Below are 23,704 nucleotides of genomic sequence, written 5' to 3'. Positions count from 1 at the left end.
GCTGGCAGCCTCAGTCCTAACTGGGTGCGTCATGCTCACTCCCCACCCCCTGGATACAACCCGAGTTTCTGGTGAGGAATAAAAAGGTGATTACCTAAAGGAAGGGCACCAGCTGTTCCCAGATCAGAATGCCGTTTAGGCTGCAGGGGAAGATTTCAGTCAGCTGGGAGGAAAGAGATCCTGTCCAAGACACAGGCCCAGAAATGGTTGGGTACAGGAGGGTGTGGGCCCAGGTTAGGGGCCTACCTTGTGGAATTGGCACCTGCTATTGGGCCCTGGCGTGAATACACAGGAAGTCAGAGGCTCAGAACCTTGCCATCACGAGGGAGGAAAGAAGACTCCCCTTTACAGACGACCTACTGTGTGCCCAGGAACTAGGCCTCCCATCACTCTAGAAAGTAGGTTTGTTTATTCTCTTTTTCACAGACTCAGAACTGAGATTCAGGGGTATAAGTGACTCATTCATGGTCACATGGTGAGGGGCTGGCGGAGCCAGGATTCAGGCCCCGTCTGTCTGATTCCAGAGTCCACACACTTCCCACTACCCCATGATCTGTGGGGCGTTCCAGAAAGACAACTACATTCAGAAGGTGATCCCAGCCTCCAGGAGCTCCCAGTGTCCCTCCAGCCAGCGGTGGTGCCCGCCCACAGGAGGGTAAACTGCATTTCTGAGGGAGAAGGAACAGCCAGCCGCAGCCCCTAATAGCTAAAGGACTCCTCTTTCCCCTCCCCCAAATGTGCCCTACACTTGGAATTCCACCGGCCCCTGAAGCCCTACCCACAGTCACTCCCTCCATGGTCTCCACACTGCGAATCCACCTAGGTTACTGGGAAGGAACTGTCTCCTACCCACACCCTCAGCTCCCCCACAACCCACCTCCGAGTCCAGCAAGGGCAGGGCCCTGCTGAATACCTAATACACTCGCCCGATACTGGGTAAAACTGTCCACTTTATTGTATGTAAATTAGCCCTTAATAAACCCAAGATGCAACTTTTAAAAAAATACTTAGAAAGTGACTTTCTCTGGGTCTGAGCACCCCTTCAGCAAGTTTGGTCGATGCATCTATGTCACAATAATGAAGACTCCACAGTACCAAAGGCTTTGTCTTTAGAGGCTTTCATGAACTTTCCTTCCCCCTCTTTCCTACTCCCCCAGGGCCACCTGGTAAGAAGGGCAAAAAGTCAAAACGCTTTTTAAGAGAGAAGAGAAGGGCTGCCTGGTGGCGCAAGCGGTTAAGTGTGCGCGCTCCGCTGAGGCGGCCCGGGGTTTGCAAGTTCGGATCCCGGGTGCGCACAGACGCACTGCTTGTCAAGCCATGCTGTGGTGGTGTCCCATATAAAGTAGAGGAAGATAGGCACGGATGTTAGCCCAGGGCCAGTCTTCCTCAGCAAAAGAAAGAGGAGGATTGGAGCAAAAGAAAGAGGAGGATTGGCAGATGTTAGCTCAGGGCTGATCTTCCTCACAAAAAAAAAAAAGGAAGAGAAACCCAGGCCCGACACTCGATTTTAGAGCAAGAAGGATTTAGGTCTGACATAAGGAAGAACTTCCTGACCGGGAAAGTGGCTACACACTAGAATGGGGTGGTAAGGCATTAAAGGGGTCACCAGACTCCCCACCTCTGCTTTGCAATCCATAAGGCCCCAGCTTGGTGCACTCTGCCCAGGCATGGAGACCACAGGTGACTCAGGGAATCTTAAGTGGCGGTTGCTAGGTTACAAGCTTCCTCAAAGCGCACTCAATTTAAGGACTAAAGGATGTCACCTGGCTGGGAGGAAGAGCCACGGGGGAAGGAGAGGGGGAGATGGAGAGAAACCAGGACTTCCAGAATAAGCAATTAGGCATGGCCTGGAAAGCATCCTGTTCTCAGTACTTTTCCAAGGGTCAGAGTCCCTAGAACCCATGGTCTTCATAGAAGGTAGTACTTGTGAGACAAGAGCACTAGGCTGGAATGGGGGCCTACTGTGGGGCTGGATTCCAGCCCTTTCCCAGCTATGCTGCCCAGCGCAGATAGTGTGGCAATGGGGAAAGGGCTGTGGCCGGAACCCTCTGGGGGTCTGGCCTCCTTGCTTCACTGTAGTTGCACAAAAAGCCAGAAGCCAGGTGAGAATGGAAAAGCTTGATGTCCTTCATAATGCACAGTTCTTTCATTTGTGATTTAATTATGATAAAGTGAAAGAGCACTGGATTTGGAATTCACAAACTAGACCCACCCTGAACGGCGCGCGTGATGATAAGTCAGTCACTTCATTTCATTAAGTCTCAGATTCCTCAAGTGTGAGAAGTGGAGACTGACGTCTGCCCTGACGACCTTTCCCAGGGTGGTTTTAAGATTAGGAGAAAAAGGACGTGCGAGGGCTTGGTTTAGCTCAGCGAGTTACGCAACATAGAGTGGTAATGAACTCTATACCTGCTCAGCAAGCTTCCCCAGCTGGGGTGCGTGGGGGCACAAGAAGCCTTGCCTTGGTGGGAGGCTCACTGGGCAAAAGAGGCTGAAGATGGGCCCCAACAAGCCCCTTCGAGGAAGATCTATGGCTTTTAATCTTCCTGAACACCCCATGCTGATTTTGTGAAGACAGTTCAAGTTGAGGACTGAGGGTCTGTTCCCTATTCCTCTGGACAGACTGTGATTTCTAGGAGGAAAGAGAAATGTTTGGTGTTTCCTGGGAAACTTCATTAATTCAGACCACATTCTTTTGGAATTTATGAGTTCTTATTGAATACAAAAAAAAAAAAACCTTCCTCTGTGAAGGTTCTAGAGGTTCTTACTTTGTAAGTACAGAGAATTCAAACTAAAAGACTGGAATTTCTAAGCCAAGAAAACAAGATATGAAGATGGGCCTGTTGTGCGCTGTGCCTTCTGTTTCTCGCTGGACGCCATTTCTAAGTGAGGGCAACATGTTTGTGCTTGTTCTAGGTTTGCCTTTCTCCTGGTTTGTTGACGGTGGTTGTAATAGTCAGGGTGTTAGCAGCGACTTACCAGGCCCTTGCTATGTATCAGAAGCTGAACTGAGCACTTTACAAGTATTACCTCATCTAATCCTCACAAAAATCTACAAGGATAGAGCCACACCATGGAATGCTACTCAGAAATAAAAAGGAGTGAGCTGTTGGTACATGCAACAACCTGGATGAGTCTCCACGGAATTATGTGGGAGCCGGGGGAAGCCAATCCCAAAAAGTTACATACTGCACGATTCTATTTATATAACATTCTTGAAATGACAAAATTATGGAAATGGAGAACAGATTAGTGCTTGCCAAGGGTTGGGGAGAGAGGGCAGGAGAGAAGGAGGTGTGGGTATAAAAGGGCAGCGGAAGAGTCCTTGTGGTGAGGGAAGTGTTCTGTATCTGCATGGATCCATTTCCACATCCTGGTTGTCATACTGGACTACAAGTTTTGCAAGATGTTACCATGGAGGGAAACTGGGTAAAGAGTGTTATTTCTTACAACTGCATGTGAATCTACAATTTATCTCAAATTAAAAAGGTAACAAAATAATATAAGGAAACTGAGGCTCAGAGTAGTTAATTTCAGAGCCAGAATTCAAGCCCAGGTCTGTCCGACTCCCAAACCCAAGTGTTTCAAGACTTGGCTGTATTCAAGGGAACCAGGCAGGAGGAGGACCGCGGGACTTGCAGTCCATCAGACCAGGTGGCCGACTGGTGTCATGAGCAGCTTTGTCACTGGGGACTACTGTCCTGAAGAGGCTATTAGAGAGGAGCTTGAAAGAATTAATCTGGCAAGCCCTGTGTGCTGGCGCTGAGGGCCCACTGGATTCCCCTTCCCAAGGCGCGGGAAGAAGGGAGGGGCGTGGAGAGACTGCCTCTGCGTTTCTCTATGTTGGTGTCTCTGGTTGTGCGTCTGCTCATCTGTGCATGTCAGTTTCTCCGCGGATATGTCTACTTCCGGGTGGGGTAGAGTGATGTGCAAGTTATGCATATGTGTGCACGTGGGTGTATACGTTCTGTTTGCACGCCCCTGTGTCAGGTCTGCCTGTGTCACACCCGCATAACTTGTTTCTATTAGGTTGAACCACTTGATAATACCTCCCCCAAGGCAAAGCCGGCTATTGAGCCAGCCTGTCACGAACTGGGTCAGTGTACTGTAGACAAACTGGGTAATTGGCCTCTCCGCCCCCTCATCCAAAACAAACACTCACAAACCGCCCACCCCCACACTGGAGGGAGTCTGGTCCAGTCACCTGGTACGTACTTGGCTCTAGGTTCCGCTTTCTCCGACCCTGTAGACAAGGGGTCTCCCTTGTCTCCCGCCGGCCCTCCCCCACCCCGTCCCCCGCGGGCCGGGCGCCGCCAGGGCTTATGTAAAGAGGTCACGGCGTGCCCCGCCGCGGGGCGCACGCGGATTCCTGCACAGGTGTGGCGGCTGCGGGTGGGGATGTGTGTGGAGCGGGCTCGCCGGCCTCCTCCCCAGCGGCCGCTTCGCTTCTCCTTCCTGCTGCTCATTTATTTTCCTCATCTGCCAGTCTGACAGCGGTGTGCGGACTGGGGAAGGACAGAGCGCCCTCTCCCCTGTCCCCGCGCCGGCGGGCGGGAGCTCCCCGCTCTCGGGGAATGAATGCGCTGTCTGCGCTCGCCGCCGCGCGGCCAGGCTTGGCTGTGTAAGTGGCGGGGGCGTGGGCGGCAGGGTGCGGGGAGGGGGCGAGGGAGGAAGGCGTCGGCGCCGAAAGGTGGCAATTCCTCGCTTCGCCGGGAAGCAGCCAGGCGCCTGCACCCCAGAAAGCCCCGGCCCGCCGCGCTGTCCGCGGGTTCCCGACCAGCCGGCGGGGAGGGGCGGGGGACAAAGCGGCGCGGGGTGTGATGCCGCCGGGGGGTGGCGCCCTCGGCCGCCGCGTCCTCCCTTTCAAGTTGGCGAGGAGCTGGGAGCCCGCCCGCGCGCGCAAGGAGGCGAGGGCGCGTGGCCCCGACTGCCCTTGACTCGCCCCATTCCTCCTGCAGGGCCAGGCGTGGACGCCACCGGATCGCTGAGTCTTGAGGGACGGTGAAGCGCTGGCCGGCGTCAGGGCCCTTGCCAGGGGTCGGGGGGAGCCGGCGCAGGGGAGCGAGATGGAGGCGACGAGAGCGGGCGCGGAGTAGCCGGCAGACCCCCGGGCGCGCACCTGCCCCGGCGCCCTGGCGCTCCGCGGGCGCGCGGCGGGCGGAACCCCCGGGGCTGCCATGGAGGTGTCTAATGTCAAGGACTTCCAGTGGAAGCGCCTGGCGCCACTGCCCAGCCGCCGGGTCTACTGCTCCCTGCTGGAGACCGGGGGACAGGTCTATGCCATCGGGGGATGTGACGACAACGGCGTCCCCATGGACTGCTTTGAGGTCTACTCCCCCGAGGCCGACCAGTGGACCGCCCTGCCCCCACTGCCCACAGCCCGGGCCGGGATGGCCGTCACCGCCCTGGGGAAGCGGATCATGGTGATTGGGGGCGTGGGCACCAATCAGCTGCCTCTGAAGGTCGTGGAAATGTACAGCATCGATGAGGGCAAGTGGAAGAAGAGGAGTGTGCTGCGTGAGGCTGCCATGGGCATTTCTGTCACGGCCAAAGGCGAGTGGGGCCAGGGCTGAGGGTGGGCAGAGAGAAGAGGGCTGGGGGGGGGGGGTGCGCACAGGGAAAGGGGTTGGAGCCAACACTGAGTTGGGGGCCGACTATCACATTCCTGATCCCATCTAATCCTTACAGTATACACTAAAACTGGAAACCCACTGGCCTTATTTTACAGATGGGAAAACGGAGACTCAGCAAGTGAAGTGTCTAGTAATTCCATATGATGCTAGAGCTGCACTCCACTAGGCTCCTGCCACCAAACTGGGCAGGCCCTGCCCGTGGGGAGAGCCGGAGGTTCAGTGCAATGTCTCTGCAGAACCCTTCATGCAGCAGAGTGACCCACAACACCCCAACCCCTGAAATTTGCCTTGTAGCTGCCACCACCTCCACATGCATAATTGGGGTCCTGGAGATGTTCACTCTTCATTCTTTCCTTGTACCATCACCAGGCCCCACTGGGAGTGCTTTCGGACCTGATTCCAGGGCCTTCTCCCCATCCTCAACTTCCCCTTCTGCCTCCTAATCTCAGAGATACTGATGAGTGGAGCCCGGAATGTTCCTGAGGGTTGTGCTCCTGTGGCATCTTGCCCAGGTTCACTAAGTTCTAAGCATGCTGACCACGTGGTTTTATGGTTCTCATTTCACTTGTTCCAAGCTCCTCATTTCCTCTTCGGGTCTGGCATAGCCCAGAGCAGAGACGGGGCTCCGAAAGCTCTTTTGCTAAAACACAAAAGGTTTTATGAGAAACGGTCCAACAGGAGTTAGGAGACCCCAAGTTCAGAGCAGACAGGCTTGGTGGTGTGCAACCTTCCCTATCTCTCTTGGAAAACCATCCTGGCTGCCTGTTGGGTCTACTTTAGATCAGGAACCAGTATTTCTTGAACACCTGCTCTGTCCCTGGCACAGTTCTAGGTCTCAGGGAGGAAGGAAAGAGGCACATCTGATCCCTGCCTTCAGGAGCCCGAAGGCGACCAGAGAGAAACTCGAAGGCAGAATCCCTCAGAGCAGGCTGGTTCATGGGCCCTCCACGAACTCCCAGTGAGAAGGATGGAAGGCACGGAAGCCCATGGGGAAAGAGAGAGAGTACTCCTCCATCCCCAGGCCTCAAGTCAGTAGTGCAGAAAGATGAAGAACTAACATTTACTGAGTCCTTACCAGTAGCTACTTTATGTATATTAGGCTCTCTGATCCTGATGAGATAAGTGCTATTGTTATCTTCATTTTAGAGAGAAGCAGTGTGAGACCCCAAGAGGTTAACTGACTTGCCCAAGGTCACACGGCTAGTAAGTGATGATCCAGTGTGCTCTTACCTATGGCATTGAATGGGTTCACAGTTAGTGTAATGAGAATTTACATGCCTGTGTGTCAGGCATTGACCAGATGCTGGGGCCACAGATTAACAAATTCTCAAGGACCTAACAGTCTATTAGAAGAAACAGACAAAGATTATTTCAGTAAGGTGTGGCAAGTTGGCCAGTGCAGGTGCATGGGAAGCACTGAGCTGGCCCTGCCTTGCAGTTCAGGAACACCCAGGTGAGTCTGAAAGGATGAGTAAGAATGGGGCGGGGGTGGTAGTATGGATTGGGTGGATGGGAGGGTTCCCAGCTGGAGGTGTTTCAGGTGACACAGGGATGGGAGAGGCGGAGCTTGTGTAAATTCCTCATTAGGCCCCAGCTCCTGGCCAGAGGCTAGGGTTGGGTTGGGATTTTTTTCCTTTTTTCAGTAAGGTTGGAAAAATAGAAGGAAATAGGACTCCTGCCTGTAATACCCTTGAGGAATAAAGGCATCTTAGAGCTAGAAGTGGTGAGGACTGGCTCCTTGGAGACAGAATCCTGGGTAGGGGTGGGTCGCTGGGAAAAAGAGGGCCTGGAGGGGGTGGGGGGCTATGTCCTTGACAGGCCACAGGAGGTACTGGGGGGAGGCCCAGAGAAACGCAGATGCCTTGCCTGTCCTCTCTGAGCAGTGTGAGAGGGAAGAGCCTTGAAAGGCCACCTGCAGCCAAGAGCACTAGAGAACGAAGGGGACTCCTCAGAGCTCTTAAAGGGGCCAGTCTTCTCTTCCCCAGATCCTCACTTTCGTGCACCCCTAGCCCTATCCCATTTAGTGCAGGGTGCCTCCTGGCGCCCGCAGGCTTCCCAGGGTGTGAGGGAGGATGGCATTCCCCCAAGGGGTGACAGACAAAGAAAGAACCAGCAGCAGTCCAGTGTCCCACAGGGCCAGTGATAGCAGGGCTGACCTCCTTCCCAAGGCTCCTGCTAGGTCCGGAGAGTTCCAGCCTTGGAGTGCCTGGGGCACAGGCCACTCCTGCAGGGCATGAGAGGCCCTTCCTGGCTGCCCAGGAAGGAGGAGAATGGAGGGCACGAGACTCCCCCGCAGTCTACCCTCTATGTGAGGCTCAGTGTCTCAGGCTTAGCCCAGGGCTGCGCACCAAGGAAGGCTAAGGCATGTAGGCCAGAACCCAGGCTCCAGCACGGCAGGGACTTTGAGTGGTGCCATCAACCCCACTGACATGTAAATGGCTCACTCTTGCAGAGCAGTGGTTGGGCACCTGGCCTGGCGTCAGTGCCCATGTTCCAGGAGTTAACAGAGCCTGGCTGTGGTAGGTGATGGGTGCGAAGGAGCCTGTCCCACGGTGTCCGTGAGCTGAGCCCAGGGTTGTGTGTGGCCTTTCTCCTTAGATTACCGAGTGTACGCAGCAGGCGGGATGGGCCTGGACCTCCATCCACACAACCACCTTCAACACTATGACATGCTCAAGGACATGTGGGTGTCGCTAGCACCCATGCCCACCCCGAGATATGCTGCCACCTCCTTCCTCCGAGGTTCCAAGATCTATGTGCTGGGTAAGGATGGGTTAATCTGTCTCACATCTACCCCTCCTGCGCCCCCTTGAACTTGGGTCAGTTCCCGTGGGAAGCAGTGCCTGTGTGCTGAGCATCTCCTTGGCACTGGGGGGTGATCATGCTGCCCCACCCTTCAGGGAGCTTCCTGTATGACTGGGTAGCAGTCAGAAGGGGGAAACCCGGTCCCTGGCCTCAGGGACTGACTCTTCCGCTCAACCCCCACCCTGCTCTGGCCTCCAGGGGGACGACAGTCCAAGTATGCGGTCAATGCCTTCGAAGTCTTTGACATCGAAACTCGCTCCTGGACCAAGTTCCCCACCATTCCCTGTAAGCGGGCTTTCTCCAGCTTTGTGACCCTGGATGACCGCTTGTACAGCCTGGGGGGCCTGCGGCAGGGTCGGCTCTACCGGCAGCCCAAGTTCCTCCGGACAATGGACGTGTTTGACATGGACCAGGGTGAGCTGGGCACCAGCACCTGGCTGCCCACCTCCCTTCTGGCCAACTCCCACCACCTTACCCCCATCCCACCCATCCTCCCAGGGCCCCTTACCTGGCTGGGTGAGCCTTTCAGAAGCCTGAGCACCCCTCTTGGTCCAGGGCTACTCTCGGGGTCCAGTTCTTTCATCGGCACAGGGCTCCCTTGGGTGGTGTGTTGTTTTATCAAAGCCTTTTCCACCTGTTGTCTCTTCTTACAACATCCGGGCAGGGCCAGGTGAGGGAGGGCTTCTTCCTGCTCTTTACTCGTGGAGAAACAGAAGCATCCTGACTCCCATGCCCACGCCTCTCGTTAGCCTTCTCTCCAGCATAGAGCCTGTGAGAACAGAGGTAGAGCAAGGAGATTCCTTGTAGGGGATTATAGTTTCTTGGCTGCAGCAAGCATGGGAGAGGCTGGAGGCCACAGAGGGGTCATTTCAAACAGCAGGAGGTGTTGTGTATGCCCTGAGCACAGGGGGTAGACGGGGTGGAGACGCTGCTGAGGGTGAACGCCGTGTGGGCCTCTGTGTGTTTGTGGCGGGGTGATCGGCATCTAATTCTCTCTATGTGTCCTGCCATCATCCATGGCCTATAGGGGGATGGCTGAAGATGGAACGCTCCTTCTTCCTCAAGAAGCGACGGGCAGACTTTGTGGCCGGCTCTCTGAGTGGACGGGTCGTAGTGGCTGGAGGACTTGGTAAGGATGGAGCTTCCAGGCTGGTACTGTGGTTCTGGTGCTGGTGGATCCTTGGCATTCCACAGGAGCAGGAGAGGTGCTGGCTCCTTGCACTCTGCCTGCATACCACTTCATTCCAAAGACTTCACAACACTCCCTTCCTCCCAGCCTGGACTTCCCATGTCCACGTATGGGCCCCAGTTGTGGTCTTTCTCTTCCGTTACACGGTGAAATCTGAGGCCCGGAGAGCATAAGGGACATGCCGATAACCATGGAACACAGGCTTGCTGAGCGCAGCTCCCTGGGCCCCTGTCCAGGAACAACTGGAGACAAAAGTGTGGCAGGGATCAGCCTTGTTCCTCTGTCTCTGACCATCTCTTCTGCCTGGAGACCCAGCTCTGTCACAGAATAGCACAGCAATCTGATCAAATAAGTTACTCTAATAAATTCAAGATTTGCTGTATTACTCAAGTCTCTCAGAGGGTTAGTGGCATTTTGAAAGTGGGACCCCAGCATCAACAGGGGAGAGATGTGTGGGCAGCAGGGCTTGCACACACCCAGAGTGGTCTCAGTGTAGACAGACTGCACCTTACCCACGTAAGAAAGGAGCTCCCAGCCCGGATGGGCAAAGAGGCTGTTTGACAGAAGCTATTGGCCCAGGGTGGGGAGAAGGAGCAGTTCTGCAGCCAAGGAAACTGTGGTTGCCTGGCTTCTCCTTGTGGTCCCAGGGTGTGGGGGGGAGGTGGGGCGACTGCGGGGCGTGGGTTGGTGGCTGGACTCCTTTGTAAGGTCTGGTTCCCTTGGCACTTTCAGGGAACCAGCCCACTGTCCTGGAGACGGCAGAGGCATTCCACCCGGGGAAGAACAAGTGGGAGATCCTCCCCACCATGCCCACGCCCCGCTGTGCCTGCTCCAGCATTATCATCAAGAACTGCCTCCTGGCCGTGGGGGGCGTCAACCAGGGTCTGAGCGATGCGGTGGAAGCCCTGTGTGTCTCTGACTCCTAGCTGTCCCTAGATCCAGCGCCTTTGTCCTGGACCAGATCGCCCCACTCTTGACAAGAGGAATGGTCTCATCAAAGCAGTTTGGGCTACTTCCCAGGATGCCAGCTCCTGGGGTCAGGTCCTGGGGCTCTAAGTGACCTCCCTCCACCTCCAAATCCTACCAATCACAGGAAACCGTGAGAAGTCCTGATGACCCCACCAGCCCCAGTTGGAGCTCAGCTGACCTTGGGAGAGTCCTCACTGCTCAGGCAGAGAAAGGCACAGGAGTATCTGCTCCCTCCCCTCCTGTGAGTGCCCTCTCTCCCCATCTCCAGGGGAGGAGGGAGGTAGGTAGGGCGGTTCTGACCCCGAGGATGAGCTGCTGTGGCTGTCCTTTACCCAGCTCTGAGCTAGTTTGAAGGTCTCTGGGGAGGGAAAATGAAGAGGGGTTGGGGGGCTTCCCAAACCCCTCCCTTCTCCCTTGGTCTACCCCATTTGGCGGTCAACTGTGGGCCTGCCCTGGACCTCATCTACTCAGCAAGAATTGGCCTTGGAGCTAGAGGCAGCTGAATTGGAATGGAAGTCGAGTTCACGTGGACTGGTCCAGGTCAGCAGCCTTGGCCAGGAAGGACCCACACCTCTCTGGGTCCTTGATGGGAATGTGATGATGGAGGAGGAGCTGCCTCCCTGCCCAGGGTCTTCTCGTCACTCTATTTCTCTTGCTGCCACCCCTCGCCACCAGAGGCCTGGCCCTTTTGTCACCAATGGCCCCAGAGTGTTTCTGTGTGAAACCTTCTCATTTACACTGTGGCATCACAATCCACAAAGGATGGATTAATTGCACTCTGGTTAACAGCAGCAACACGATGATTAAAATCTATATTCCTATCTTCTCTGGCACCCTCGTGCAGGGTGGGGTGGACGAGTGTCTAGATGGGTAGAGGGGCCCCCGTGAAACAGTCCCTCTGACATTCTCAGGCTAAATAGGGCCCCAAGTGACCACCTATTCTTGGCCAGTCCCTCTGAGGAGGTTCCACCTCAAACCATCGCTCCCCCGCCAGTCACCTCACTCCTAGTAAAATGGCGTATTTTCCTTCTCTTAAGCATTGAGGTTCCACATGTATGTTAAGAAAAGGTGGCATTCATTAACTGACTTCTTATCAGCTTACTCCTCATGGCTAGCCTCAATTCATTCAGCTTAAGCTCATTTCTGTCTTGCCCAAAGTAGAAAGAGAATTGCTCACTGATTGAAAAACGTGAAGAACCTGCCACTTTTAGCTGACATAGCACGTCTTTCTGATTCCCAGTTCTTTTTAAAAGCTGTGCTAGCAGTGGGGAGACAAAGATGAAAAGAATACCTGCCCTGGAGGGGTTATAGGGAAGTCAGATGACCCTTAACGAGGTGATGGTATAATTGTTTCTCACGAAGCAGGAACAGAGAAGGACGGCCTGTCCAGATCTGAAAGGTGGGGGGAGCCTCCTAGGAGGCTGATACCTCCCCTGAACCTTCACAGACAAGTGGAACCTGGGTCTTTAAGGGAGAGGCGTTTTTCTCTCTTCTTCCTCTGGGTGCTTGGACTTTTCCCTTCCTTGGGCCCTGGGAGGGCACTGCCACCTGCTGGCCCAGCCTTTCCTTCCCATCCGACCTGAGGCTTCCTCTGGCCACGGGTGCCCCCTGGTGAGCAGACTGCAGAGAAGTCTTCCCTATTGCTTCTGGACCCCCTATTTCCGTTCAGCCCCCTGAAGTAACTGTTAGAAAAAGGGGCTGGAGGAGCTGCGGGTCCTCTAAGGGATGGAACGGCACATTAGGGGAAGCCCTGGTCGTGTCTCCCCGTTCCACTTGCCTTTCTGCACTGCCCAGACCCCTCCTCAAAAAAGGTGTTTACAAACAGGGGTCCCTCCACCCTTCCCAAGAAGCCAAGCCTTGGGGGTGCTTTCCGAGCACATAAAATGGTACTAGATCTGGGGATGGGACTGAAGCATTTAAAAATGGTTGGAACCTTAAGAGTACAGCCAGCCCTAAAAGGTTCTTCCCATTGTGAGAATGGGGAATTGGCCACTGGAACCTGTGAGGGCCACTCAGAGCTGGAGCTGCTATCTGTTGAGGACTCGCCTCTTGGAGGTCCATTCTGGGAAGACTTGGGGGTGCCTCACTGAGGAGCCGGGGAAATAAGGAGTCAGTGGCAAACCACGTGGTCTGCACCTCATGGTGCCGTGGAGGCAGCTCAGGATCTGGGGTCGGGCGGCCTGGCTCCAGTCCTCAGTCCCCTCCACCCCACAGGCTTTGCCGTCACTGTCCACTCTGGGAAGTCCCTCCCCTCTCTTGTTTCATTTTCCAGTCTGTGAAACATGAGCGATGATGATGCCATCACACAAGGTAGTGAAGCACCTGCTTCAAGCCTCAGGTTCACTCTAGGAGGTGTAGGTAGGATTGTCCCATTTTGCAGATGAGAAAACGAAGGCTTGAAGAGGTTATATAACTTGTCCAAGGTCACAAGTTAGTACGTGCCTGAACCAGTCTGATTGTGAAACTTGTGACCGCTGCACTGCATTGCCTCAAAGGAAACAGCACAGAGGAAGTCAGGAAAATCGGCTGCACTGTCCTGTGTAATGGGTTCAAGGTGTCCAACCTGGGGGGATGGAGACTGTCTCCCCAGGAACGAGTGTGAGGATTAGCAAGGAAAGTTTGGCAAAGGCTTCCTACCACGAAATGAGCAGAGAATAGTCCTCAATTTTTATTTTTATTATGTTTTATTTTTTGCTGAGGAAGACTGTCCCTGAGCCAGTTGTATGTGGGTCGCCACTGCAGCATGGCTGACGAGTGGTGTAAGTCGGTGCCAGGGATCCACACCTGCAGAGCAGAGCACACAGAACTTAACCACTATGCCACAGGGCCGCCCTGTGAGTGTTCCTCAGTGTATATCCCAGGAGAGTTCCCTTCTGTTTTTGTCATCCTGTTGGCTATTCTGAGGCGTTGTTCCACTTGGAACACCAACATGTGCCTGGCCTGGCTGGGTGTGGGATGCCTGCCCTCCAGGAGCTGCAGTCCTGGGAGGGAGCCGGGGCTACATCTGCAGTTACCACCTGACGAGCCGAGTGTCAGCCTTTCCTGGTGCGGCTTGGAGGTGCCCACCCACGGTGGCTGCAGAGAGCCAAAACGAATGGAGGGTGTCAGGGCAGCTTTCCAGAAAATAAAGCTCGACTGCATTTTGAAAGAAGAGGGAGACCAGCCAGGCAGAAGAGGAGCCCCGGCTTTGAAGCAAGAGAGATAGGTTCAAATCATAACTGTCGTGTGCTAACTGAGCTTGGGGACATTGTTGACCCCTTATTTGTAAAATGGGCAAAATAAGGCCTCCCTGTGAGGTGAAGAGCTACCTACTGTATGTGAATGATGCGCAGCTGTTAGGTGAGCAGCTGCTTTATTATTTTGGTTGTTGAAGGAGAGGTAGAGGTGTTCTCAAGCCTCCTGGGGGAAAGGGTTTAGCTTGTTTGGGGGACAGCTCGCACATAGCAGAGATTCTAGGGAGACGGGGCTGGACGTGCAGGTGGATCAGGAAAGGCCTTACGTGCCTTGCTAAGGAGTCTGGGCTTTAGCTGTGTGGGAAATTGGGAGCAAATCAAGGCTTTCCAGTGGAGAAGCATCATGATCAGATTTGTGCCATTGGAACACGGGATATTCCGAGTTCCTCTTCTGAGGAAAATGAAGGCACCGTCTAAGGTCAGAGGGAGCCCATTTGGTGTTGGAATCCTCGGATAACCATGCGGGCGGAGCTTTCCAGGCCTCCTCTGGGGGAAGGGCCATCTGCTGGGCAATCAGAGTGCCAGGAGTGTTTGAGACCACAGAGAGTAGACAAACCCCTCCCCTCCATTGCTTCATTTTCTCCAGAATTTCTTTCTAATCTCTTGCGTTTGCGTTGGGCTTTCTGCCCGTAGAGATCCTGCATGGGAGGTGGGATACAGTTGGCCTTTTCCAACCCCTGTCTTATAAAAGAAGAAACTGAGAACCAACTGGGAGCCCTGCAACTAACCTAGGTGGGACAGCTAGTAAGTGATGGGAAGGAAATTCTAACCCAGCTCGGAGGAGTCCAAAACACCCCCACTGCCCCTCTGAACTCTGCCACAAGGGGAATAGCAGCAAAGGTCAGTCGCCCACCCATGCCCCCAGTGGCTCAGAGCAGACCAAAGCCTCGAGCCCAAGGCCTTCAGCTCCAGAGGACAGGAGAACAGGAGGTATCAGTTTGGGGAGATCAAACAGTTGCGTAGGCAGGAGCCTGGTGTCGGAATTAAACAGCTGCAGACACGATGGCACAAGGCAGGACTCAGGCAAGAGCTGAAGAGACAGGCACGTAAAAGGACCCAGGCAGGTTGGGCAGATAAAAGTTTTCACGTGTGTTCATTTCCTAGGGCTGCGCATCAAAATACCACAAACTGGTGGCTTAAAGCAACAGAAATTGATTATCTCAATTCTGGAGGCTAGGAGTCTGAGATCGAGGAGATGGGTGGGGAGCTTCCTTGACTCTTCCTAGCCCCTGGTGACTCCCAGCAGTCCTTGGTGTTCCTGGGCTTGTGGCAGCATAACTCCAATGGCTGCCTCTGTCTTCCCATGGCCTTCTCTCCTGTGTGTCTCTGTCCACATCTCTCTCATCTTATAAGGACACCAGTCATTGGATTAGGGCCATCCTAATCCAGCATGGCCTCGTCTTAACTTAATTACATCTGCAAAGACCCTATTTCCAAAAAAAGTCACATTCACAGGTACCAGGGGTTAGGATGTCAACATCTCTTTGGGAGGATACAACTCAACTTACAACACCATGTAATGGAGGGATGAGTGAGACGGGAAGAGCGAGAGTCCCCTGAGGTCTGAGCTAATCTGGGAAGGCTTCCCGGAGGAGCCATCTGTTATAACCGGGCCTCAAGGGAAGGAAGACTTGGGGTGCCAAGTGGAGGAGTGGGGAGTGGTGTCAAAAGAGATTAGGAGGCAAGTTGGAGTCTGTGCAGACCTTGAATAATGGGTTGATGCCTCAAGAAGAAGGGTTTGAGGGAAGGTCGACATAAGTGTGATGCAATTGTTCTGGCCGCGCCTCAGCCCTCGCCCCTCCCTGGGGGCCCACAGTGCAAGAAGTGACCTAGGAGGAAGAGATGATCTTTGGCGAAAGGGTGGCGGGCCAGCTGGCTGAAAGGCAAAATGTCTCTAGAGTGTCCTGGGTTAAATTCATGTGGGGTTTGGATTCTCCCTCATGATATGACCCTTTGTTTTAATGATTTAAACTGTGGGCTGTTTCCCCAAATATTCCAGTGTCTGTGAGCTGCCCAGGCAGGTGTGTATCTGGCTCAAAGAACCCCCAGAGCCCGTGTTTCCTGATGGCATGAAGCAGAGCACCAAGAAACTACTGTCCACAGCCCAGGGGGCAACATGTTCCTCTTGCCACGAGCGAGTCAGCTCCTTGCAGATCCTGTGCAGCTGTATTCCATTCCTGCACTCCACCCAGCATGCTCCAGGCCAGCCGGCCTCCCCTACACACACACACGCACACACACACACCTCTCTGCCTCCCTCTCTCTCTTGCTCACACACACCCAGACACCTCACCAACACACTCATGCGTACTTATCTCACACACCCACATACCCCTCACTCTCACAGACACACCTTTTGTGCACACTCATGTTTACACTCACATAATCATTCATGCTCATACACTCACACAACTCACACACCTCACTCTCATGCCTCACACTTGCCTCATATTCTTGCAACATCCCTCACACGTACACACGCCTTAAACCCTTACACTCACACTTCAGACACATGCACCTCACACTTTTACACATTCACGTACACACCTCACACCCATATGCACACCTGTTCATGCACAGATTTATCCTCTTACACCTGACACTCACGCAGATAGCCTCATACACTCACACACACTCACTGGCACACACACTTAGAGCGGGTGCCCAGGCTCAGAATCCTTTAACGTGGGAGGCGAGTAGCCGCAGTGTTCTGCGGTCCTCACCAGTGCAGGCGCACCTGTGGCTTTGGATAGTTCACACTGCAGCCCCCTCTCTCCAGGACCCCGAGCCACAGTTTGCCACAATGGCTGCAGGGACCTTGTGCACCCTCACATCCCTATGAGCCTGGGAAAGACTGAAATCAGCCTGCTTTACAGATGAGGAAACAGCCCCACAGGAGGCCCCTGGCTTCCGCATGTTGTCAGGAGCTCCTGAGCTCCGTTACTGGGAGCCGGGCCTCTCTCACTAACCCTCACATACCCAGCGCCTCGGTCATGCCTGGCACAGAGCTGTCCTTGATAACCGTGTGCTGAGTGAGTGGTGGATGGCTTCTTAAGGGAATGTACTGGGAGAAGATCCTAGCACCCCAGTCCCTGTTCCTCATTTAGCCAGACTTTTCATGCAAAACCTCCCAGCCAGCTACCATCTCCAAAGAGGAAATAGTTGGCAGATGACTCAGAGGGTCAGCGGGGTGAGGGGCTAGAGGCCAGGAAGTGTCTGATGACTTGATGCCTGAGGTGACACTTGAGAGTTGATGGGTTTTCTGGGGGATTCAGAGAGAAGTGTGTCTCCCCCAGGCTCCTGGGATCACCGTCACGCCCCTCACCCTCCGCACTGCTGCACATGGAGCAGGAGCGGGTGAGGAGCTCCAGGCCTGCAGCCGGTGAACTTCTGGCCTGCTTGGGCTCTAACTGGGCTGTCCGGGTTCCTCCTCTGGTCAGCCTTGGAAGGGAGGGTGTGGCTGTGCCAGCAGGGCTAGGGAGCCCTAAGGCTCCATTCATTGTCTCCAGAAGGTGGCCCCCTGCTCGTCATCTGGAGGATGAGAGGAGGACTTTGCGGTCACCCTGCCTCCCATTCAACAGAAAATGGGCCTTGGTCCTAATATCGGTTTAGCAGTTCACATTCTTAAAAACAAACATTTATAAGGGAATAGTAGTTTAGAAATCCCTTTCCCAGGCTTCCCCCTCCATATCCAGTGTCTCCGTCTGTGGGAGAAGGGACTGGATTGGAGCTGCGCTTCCAGCCCCGTCTTACTCCACCTCAGTCCTCCGCTCCCGGCACCTCCAGGAAGCCGGCTCAGCCGGGTGGTAAATGACCACCTCCTCTTTGCTCTTCTCACCACACGCTTCTCTTCTTTATTGCCACAGCCACTGCCTCGCTTCAGACCCTCATCATCATGCTTGCGGACAGCTTCACAGCCTCCCCACTGCTGTTCCCCCACCCTCCACATTGCTGCTAGATCCCCTGCGCTCTCAGAAATCTTTCTCATCTACAAATCTGACCAGCGTTATGGAGTTTAAGCACCCTTCCTCAGCTCCCCGGGCCCTCCAGGGGATTCCCAGCCTCTGTCTCGGCCTCGAAGGCCCTTCACAAAGGCTCCCTCCTTACCTCTGCCCAGTGTTCCCTGCAGGAGACCATTGGGAGCAAGCAGTTCCCCCAACGTGTCCCTGCTGCCCGCCTCCCTGTCCCCTCCACCCAGAAGGCCCCCTCCCTGTGTGCCTGGTGAATGCGAGCCCCCACCTCCTCACCTCACCCCACACACAAAACTTGTTTGGTCCTCCTCAGGACCATGACAAGATTGTTAACCCTTGCAGGCCCAGAGCATCACAGAGTGCTGGGCATGTGGTGTCTAAACGTGTGACAAATAGCCGGAGGGAATAAATGGGTAGCAAAGGATGGAACTGAATGGAAGTCGGAAATCAAAGAGCCCAGAGACAGCACTAGCTTTGAGAGTAACCTTGACGATGCCACCCTTCCTCTGAGCCCATCTGCAGCCTGTGGCTGGCACAAAGAACCAGATCCAGGAAATCAGCAGTATTTCAAATCCTCCTGCTCACGCGTTGGGTCCCCTCTCCCTTTGCCAGGGGCTCTGACAGGAGTCAGGATGGGGCTTTTCATAAGCATGAGTGACAACCAGCCTATGAGCACAGGCCTGTGACAACAGCCCCCAGCACCAGACTGTGCCAGTGTCACTCAGGGCCAAGAGAAATGCTGGCTCCCACCTGCTCTTACCAAGGGCCAGGAGCTGGTGACCTGGCTAAAGAATGTGCTTTTCTTGGGGTTTACATTCCAGAATCAGCTTGGGAGGCCAAGGGCTCAGGTTGCCAGTGGGAGCCAGGCACGGGGCAGAGAGGGGGCACTGGGCAGACCTTCCTCCCTCCTTCCTCCTGGGCACACTTCCCATGCCCTGCCTGCCTGGTCCTCCTTGGGCCTCCCTGAGTGCAGGGTGGCAGCTGTGGAGGCAGGGCCAGGCGGAAGAAGACATTCAGCCCCTTCAAGGGCGCAGCATTTAAATGGAGTATGAAGTATGGAGCCCTGAGCCACAGTGCTCACTGCCATAAATGCCTGGCTGCTAGGGAACTGTTAACAGTTTATAAAGAGCCTCCACGTTCAGGGTCTCATTTGATCAGTTAGGAACTGAGGCCTGGGGAGACTGAGTCTCCTTCCCCAGACCTGGTGGCCAGCAAGGGGCAGAGCTAGGAATGGAGCCCCATCCTCTGACTGTCATTCTGAGGCTCATGGACCCCTGCTTCATCTGCATCAACAGCCTCTGTACCCCAGGATCTAACACAAGGCCCTGACTTCACAGGGTCAGTGAAGGACCACTAAAAGAGTGGGTGTGAAAGTGTTGACCCCTGTAAAGATGGGGGGTTATCTTTGTTTACTCGTACCCCATCTCAGTCCATCAGGGAGCTCGGACGACTGACAGCCACCACACAGCCGGGTTGTGGAAAGTGCTTGGCGACTCTGGGTGCCAGGGGATGAATCCCACAAAAACTTTACGCTAGTCGCCCCCTCCACTTCCCAACCCCACAGCAGTGGAAGTGCACAACCTCAGAGACTGAGAAAAGGACATAGGAGTGAGGGGCAGAAAAACAGAAAGACCTTTCTGTTTTGCCATTTACAGTAAGGTAAAGAGACCCTTCCCAAAACACCAGAAGCCCTAGACTGAATCTACACAAATATCCACCCACCCTACCTCCTGACTCTCAGAATACCGGTGTTCTGGCCTTAAAAACCACACTGAGCATAATTCAAGGCCCTTCCTTTTCTCCCCCAAGTCAGGCAGCTCCCTCCCTCCCCCGGCCCAGAGCTCCAGCCTTGGGCAGTTTCAATGACCACTTCCTAGCTCTGAGCTTATCTTAACTGTCCTCTGTCTCCGATCATATCAGCTGGAGTTTAGGGAATCTGATAAGCCCCTTGCTGTCATAGTACCCCTCACACAAACACTTGGGTTTCTGCCAGAACTTGGGGGCAGGGACTTGGGAGGACCAGATCCCAGCGAAACCCCAAGCCAACAGTTAGGAAACCATCAATCTGACAGCCTCACATCTCCTTCCAGCCCACAGCAAGCCCACGAGGCAGTCATGAGGCACAGTTCAGGCTGAGTAAGCCGTGACATAGAGAAGCTTAGTTGACATGAGACTTGGGCAAATCAAGAACTCTTTCTCAGCCAGAGTGTGATGGCCAAGAGACTGTTTCTGGAGCCAAATCACCTGGGCTCCAAGCTGGCTCCACCACTTGCCAGCTCTGTGACCCTGCACAGGCAGTTATTTAATTTCTCTGTCTCTGTCTCAGTCTCCTCATCTGTGCAATGGAGATAATCTATATTAGCACCACTTCACAGAACTGTGGCGAGGATTGAATTCATTCATGCAGGGGCTAGCACACAACAAGTGTCTTAGCTGTATAAGAGAGAGTAATTCTTATTCAAAGAGTTGCTGAGAGATGAGGGAGAGTCACAATCAACTAGAGGCAGAGCAGAGCCAAGCCTGGAGCCCTGGCTGCCAGACACGAGCCAAAAACATCATGCCAGTCTGGGGGTGGGAGAGGGAAAGGGGCCCCTGACTGTTCTGTAGTGAAGGAAGCAGTGACCAGGTGGGTGAAAGAACGAGAGTGATGAGATTTCTAATCTGTCCCTACTTAAATACTGCAGAGAAGTTACAGTAGAGTCGAAATGGGACTCAGAGTGGATTTGTCCCAATCCTTTTTCATAGATGGGAAATGGCCCCCAAGATAGGAAGTCCTTGGCCTTGAACACAGTGTGGTTTGGTCGTGAAGGAGAAGCTGGAACCCAGGACTCCTGACTCCTGTCCCTCTGTGCGTGCTCTCCCTGCTGCTCCAGGCAGGAGACAGGGAAGCTCTCTGGCTTGGAGAAGAGCCAGCTTCTCCTTGGGTCACATCCCTCCCAGGCCTGGCTTGTGGCTAACATTCAATTTCCCACTGTAATCCAGAGCTTGGGGACTGTTTTCAGTGTGTGCAACACAAAATTCCCCAAACTCCTGGTAAGGCTCACTAGAATTTAGGTTGTAAGCAGTTCACTAGTTCCATCTTGTACTTCCAAAGCCCATTTGGGCACCACAAGGCAATTCGATCCATAAGGACTCAAATTGTGAGGTCGGACTGACAGAGTTTGCCTCCCAGCTCTGTTACTGCCAACTAGGGCTAGGTTGTCGTGGACATGACACTATGTCTAAGAACCAGGGCTGGCTCAATAAACGTTAGATATTATTATACCCGTTATTGTAGTTTCTCAGTACATGTTGAATGAATGAATGAAGGAACGAATGATTGGCTCATTGAAGGAACCAATTGCCTACGCAGACCCCACTTGTCAAGCTTTGGGCATCCCATAACACTTGCTAGGCTTAGTTCACTCAAAAGAGGGCAGCATTGAGTCAAGCATCCCAATTTGCCAGAGACTTCCAGAATTTACATCCCCCTCTTTGGACTCCCATCCCCCAATCTTGGAGGGTCACGTCTAATGTGCAGTTTCCTATCCAGGCAGTTCCATCAGCCCCTGAGAGGGGAAGGTCAGCACCCTCAAGGCCATGTTGTCCACCACCTGGGCAGTGACTGAGGGCTGTAACTCATCCTCAGAGCTCTGGGGAAAGGGAATATAACAGTTGAGGTCTCAGGCTGGAAGTGGATGATGAGCTGAGCCCCCCAGCCTGCAGCATCCCTTTTCCCAGAGAAAAGAAAAGAGGGGCTTAGGCATCTATGCTGAGATAAATCCCAAGGGAGGAGATGCTCTAGGGCCTGGGAGCCCCCATATTGCTCATCAGATCCCGAGAGTGCTCAGCTGGCCCTTCTCTACTCTCCTGCCCCACTACTCTCTCAGCAGCTCCTCCCCTCACTCCCACCACCCACCCCATCCCTGAAGGCCTTCCGTCACAGTGTACCAAATCCCACCCTCCCTTCAAGGCCCAAGTGGCCTCCTGTGAGGCCCTCCCTCAAACCCCTGAGCCAGAATAAGACCCATCCTTTCAGCCCCACCTGGCACTTTGAACTTATCTTGAGGGCCTTCCTACTTTCTGCCTTGGATTATATGGTAACTTGTATATTTCTCTTATTTTCCTTACTAAACTGTAAACTTCCTCAGAGAAGGGAACTAATTCTTAGTCACCCCTCAAGACTTATCTTAGATGTATTTCTTTTTCAGGAGACCTGCTTCACCCCCCACCCCCAGTTCACCCCCAAAGCAGGGACTTGGGGTCCCTCGCTGCCCTCCCACCAGCACCATGCACTTCACACCTCACAGCAGTCCTTACTCTGAGCTGCATTAACACTCCCTTTACTAGGCTGGACCCACACAGACACTCACACAGATTGTGAAGTGTGTAAGGACTGGGACAGACGCTTGTTCCTAAGTGTGGCACCTAGTTGGCCCAATGAATGGTTATCCCCAGAGCCCTTCAGATAGCAGTCAGCCATTGGGCAGGGGGCAGGGATAGGCTTCCCCCTCCCAGGACTGGATGGTGGGGCCAGCAGGATTGAGATGGCTCCGCTCAGCTCGGATTCCCGGGCACATCGGAGCACGTGATCCAGGAATTCCCCAAGATCCGCCGGCAGCCAGTCGCCTGACGTAATCAGATTCCCTGTCCAGCATTCTCACTCTGCCACAGACCAGGTCTCTCTGTAAGGAATTTGCGAGTTGAGTTTCAGTAGCTAAGATCATTTCCGAGTCACATGCTCTGTTCATCTGCCTCCCTTGCCTGTCTGCTGTGTACAGACAGCAGCCAGGTCTACTGGTCACTAAAGCCCTGTCCTGTAGTCCCTCGGGGGCTGCCAGGCTGCATCTTGGCTGGAACAGGGGAGATTTCTTTTCTCTGAAGTCTTTGGTCATCCATGTCTTGCCCCCTAAATGGGGATTCATGTTCTGGTCAAAGGAAGCTGAAGTGAGGGTGGGGAAGGTCCCAGAGGTGCGGGAGATCTACCCCTCCTGCCATCGCCAGTTCAGCTGGTAATGGAGGCAATCAGTCCTCTGTGGATGCTGTCACTTCAGTCTCTGAATTCCATCGCACATGCCTTCCTCTGGTTCCTAAGCCTCTCTTGAGACCTGTTCTGTGCCTAGCAGTGCACTAGTTGTTGGCAATACCTGGAAGGCCTCATTGGAGTCTAGATTCAGCCTGAGAGGGAATCTTAGGCTCATCTATATAATTCTTCATCTTACTTATGAGGAAATGTTGCTTCATCTGGCTCACTGTCTCACATTCTTCAGGTCTGAGCTTAAAGGCCCTGTCTGTAGGCAGCTGCCCCTGACCAACCTCCTCCCGTCTGGGCCAGGGCTCCCACCTGTTATACACCCTGATGGCCTCTGTTCTTCCGCCTCATGGACACATCTTCTGTCTAGGATTTGTTGTTCATTTCTCACTAGACTGAGAATTCTCTGAGGGCAGAGACCATGTCCAGCTTCTCACCTTCCTCATATCCACAGGCCCAGCACCTAGTGGGCACCAGTATTTATAGGATGAATAAGTGATTGGTAAAAGGCCTCAGGACTGCTTGGTGTTAGGGTGAAAACATGTCTCCCAACGCTTGGCACTGTGCTTACACTTATATTACCCATGCTTCCTCTGAGAGCCCTAACCCATGTGGATGGCCCAGCTAGCTGGGCCCCCAGGAATGGACGCAGATCTCGGGGGAGAAAGGAAACAGCAGGTCAAGGGAACTGTTACCTGAGTCTCACTCTGTTTTCACAGATAACCCAGAGCAAGAGGGGAGGCACATAGAGGGAAGAATGCCAAACTGGCTGCCACCTCCTATGGCCCTCCAGATATGGGGAAGGGGGTTGATTTCCTGCATAAGCAGGTCCTCTCCAGCCCCATTTTCCACCCCTAACTCACACTAGAAAGGATCAAAGGATCAGTGGGAGT

At 54.0% G+C, this 23,704-nt stretch overlaps 1 protein-coding gene across 2 annotated transcripts; it reads left to right on the top strand.

Annotated features, from left to right (window-relative positions):
- Window positions 1-4,323: 4,323 nt before the first annotated feature.
- KLHDC8A (kelch domain containing 8A) lies at window positions 4,324-11,422 on the top strand. Of its 2 annotated transcripts, none has more exons than XM_004425120.3 (6): window positions 4,324-4,621; window positions 4,959-5,553; window positions 8,232-8,396; window positions 8,637-8,852; window positions 9,466-9,567; window positions 10,360-11,422. In XM_004425120.3, the coding sequence occupies exons 2-6, from the start codon at window positions 5,178-5,180 to the stop codon at window positions 10,551-10,553; spliced, it is 1,053 nt and encodes a 350-aa protein (XP_004425177.1). In that variant the 5' UTR covers window positions 4,324-4,621; window positions 4,959-5,177; the 3' UTR covers window positions 10,554-11,422. The 2 variants fall into 2 exon arrangements, with proteins under 2 accessions (XP_004425177.1, XP_087293270.1); XM_087437144.1 differs by having other exon boundaries at window positions 4,327-4,621; window positions 8,637-8,723.
- The last annotated feature ends 12,282 nt before the right edge of the window (window positions 11,423-23,704 follow it).

Source organism: Ceratotherium simum, chromosome 2 (genome assembly GCF_057802395.1).
Source record: "Ceratotherium simum simum isolate JZ-2026a chromosome 2, ASM5780239v1, whole genome shotgun sequence".
Classification (NCBI taxonomy): Eukaryota; Metazoa; Chordata; class Mammalia; order Perissodactyla; family Rhinocerotidae; genus Ceratotherium; species Ceratotherium simum.
The sequence above is the reverse complement of the archived record's forward strand: the minus strand, read 5'-3'. Positions and strand labels throughout refer to the sequence as shown.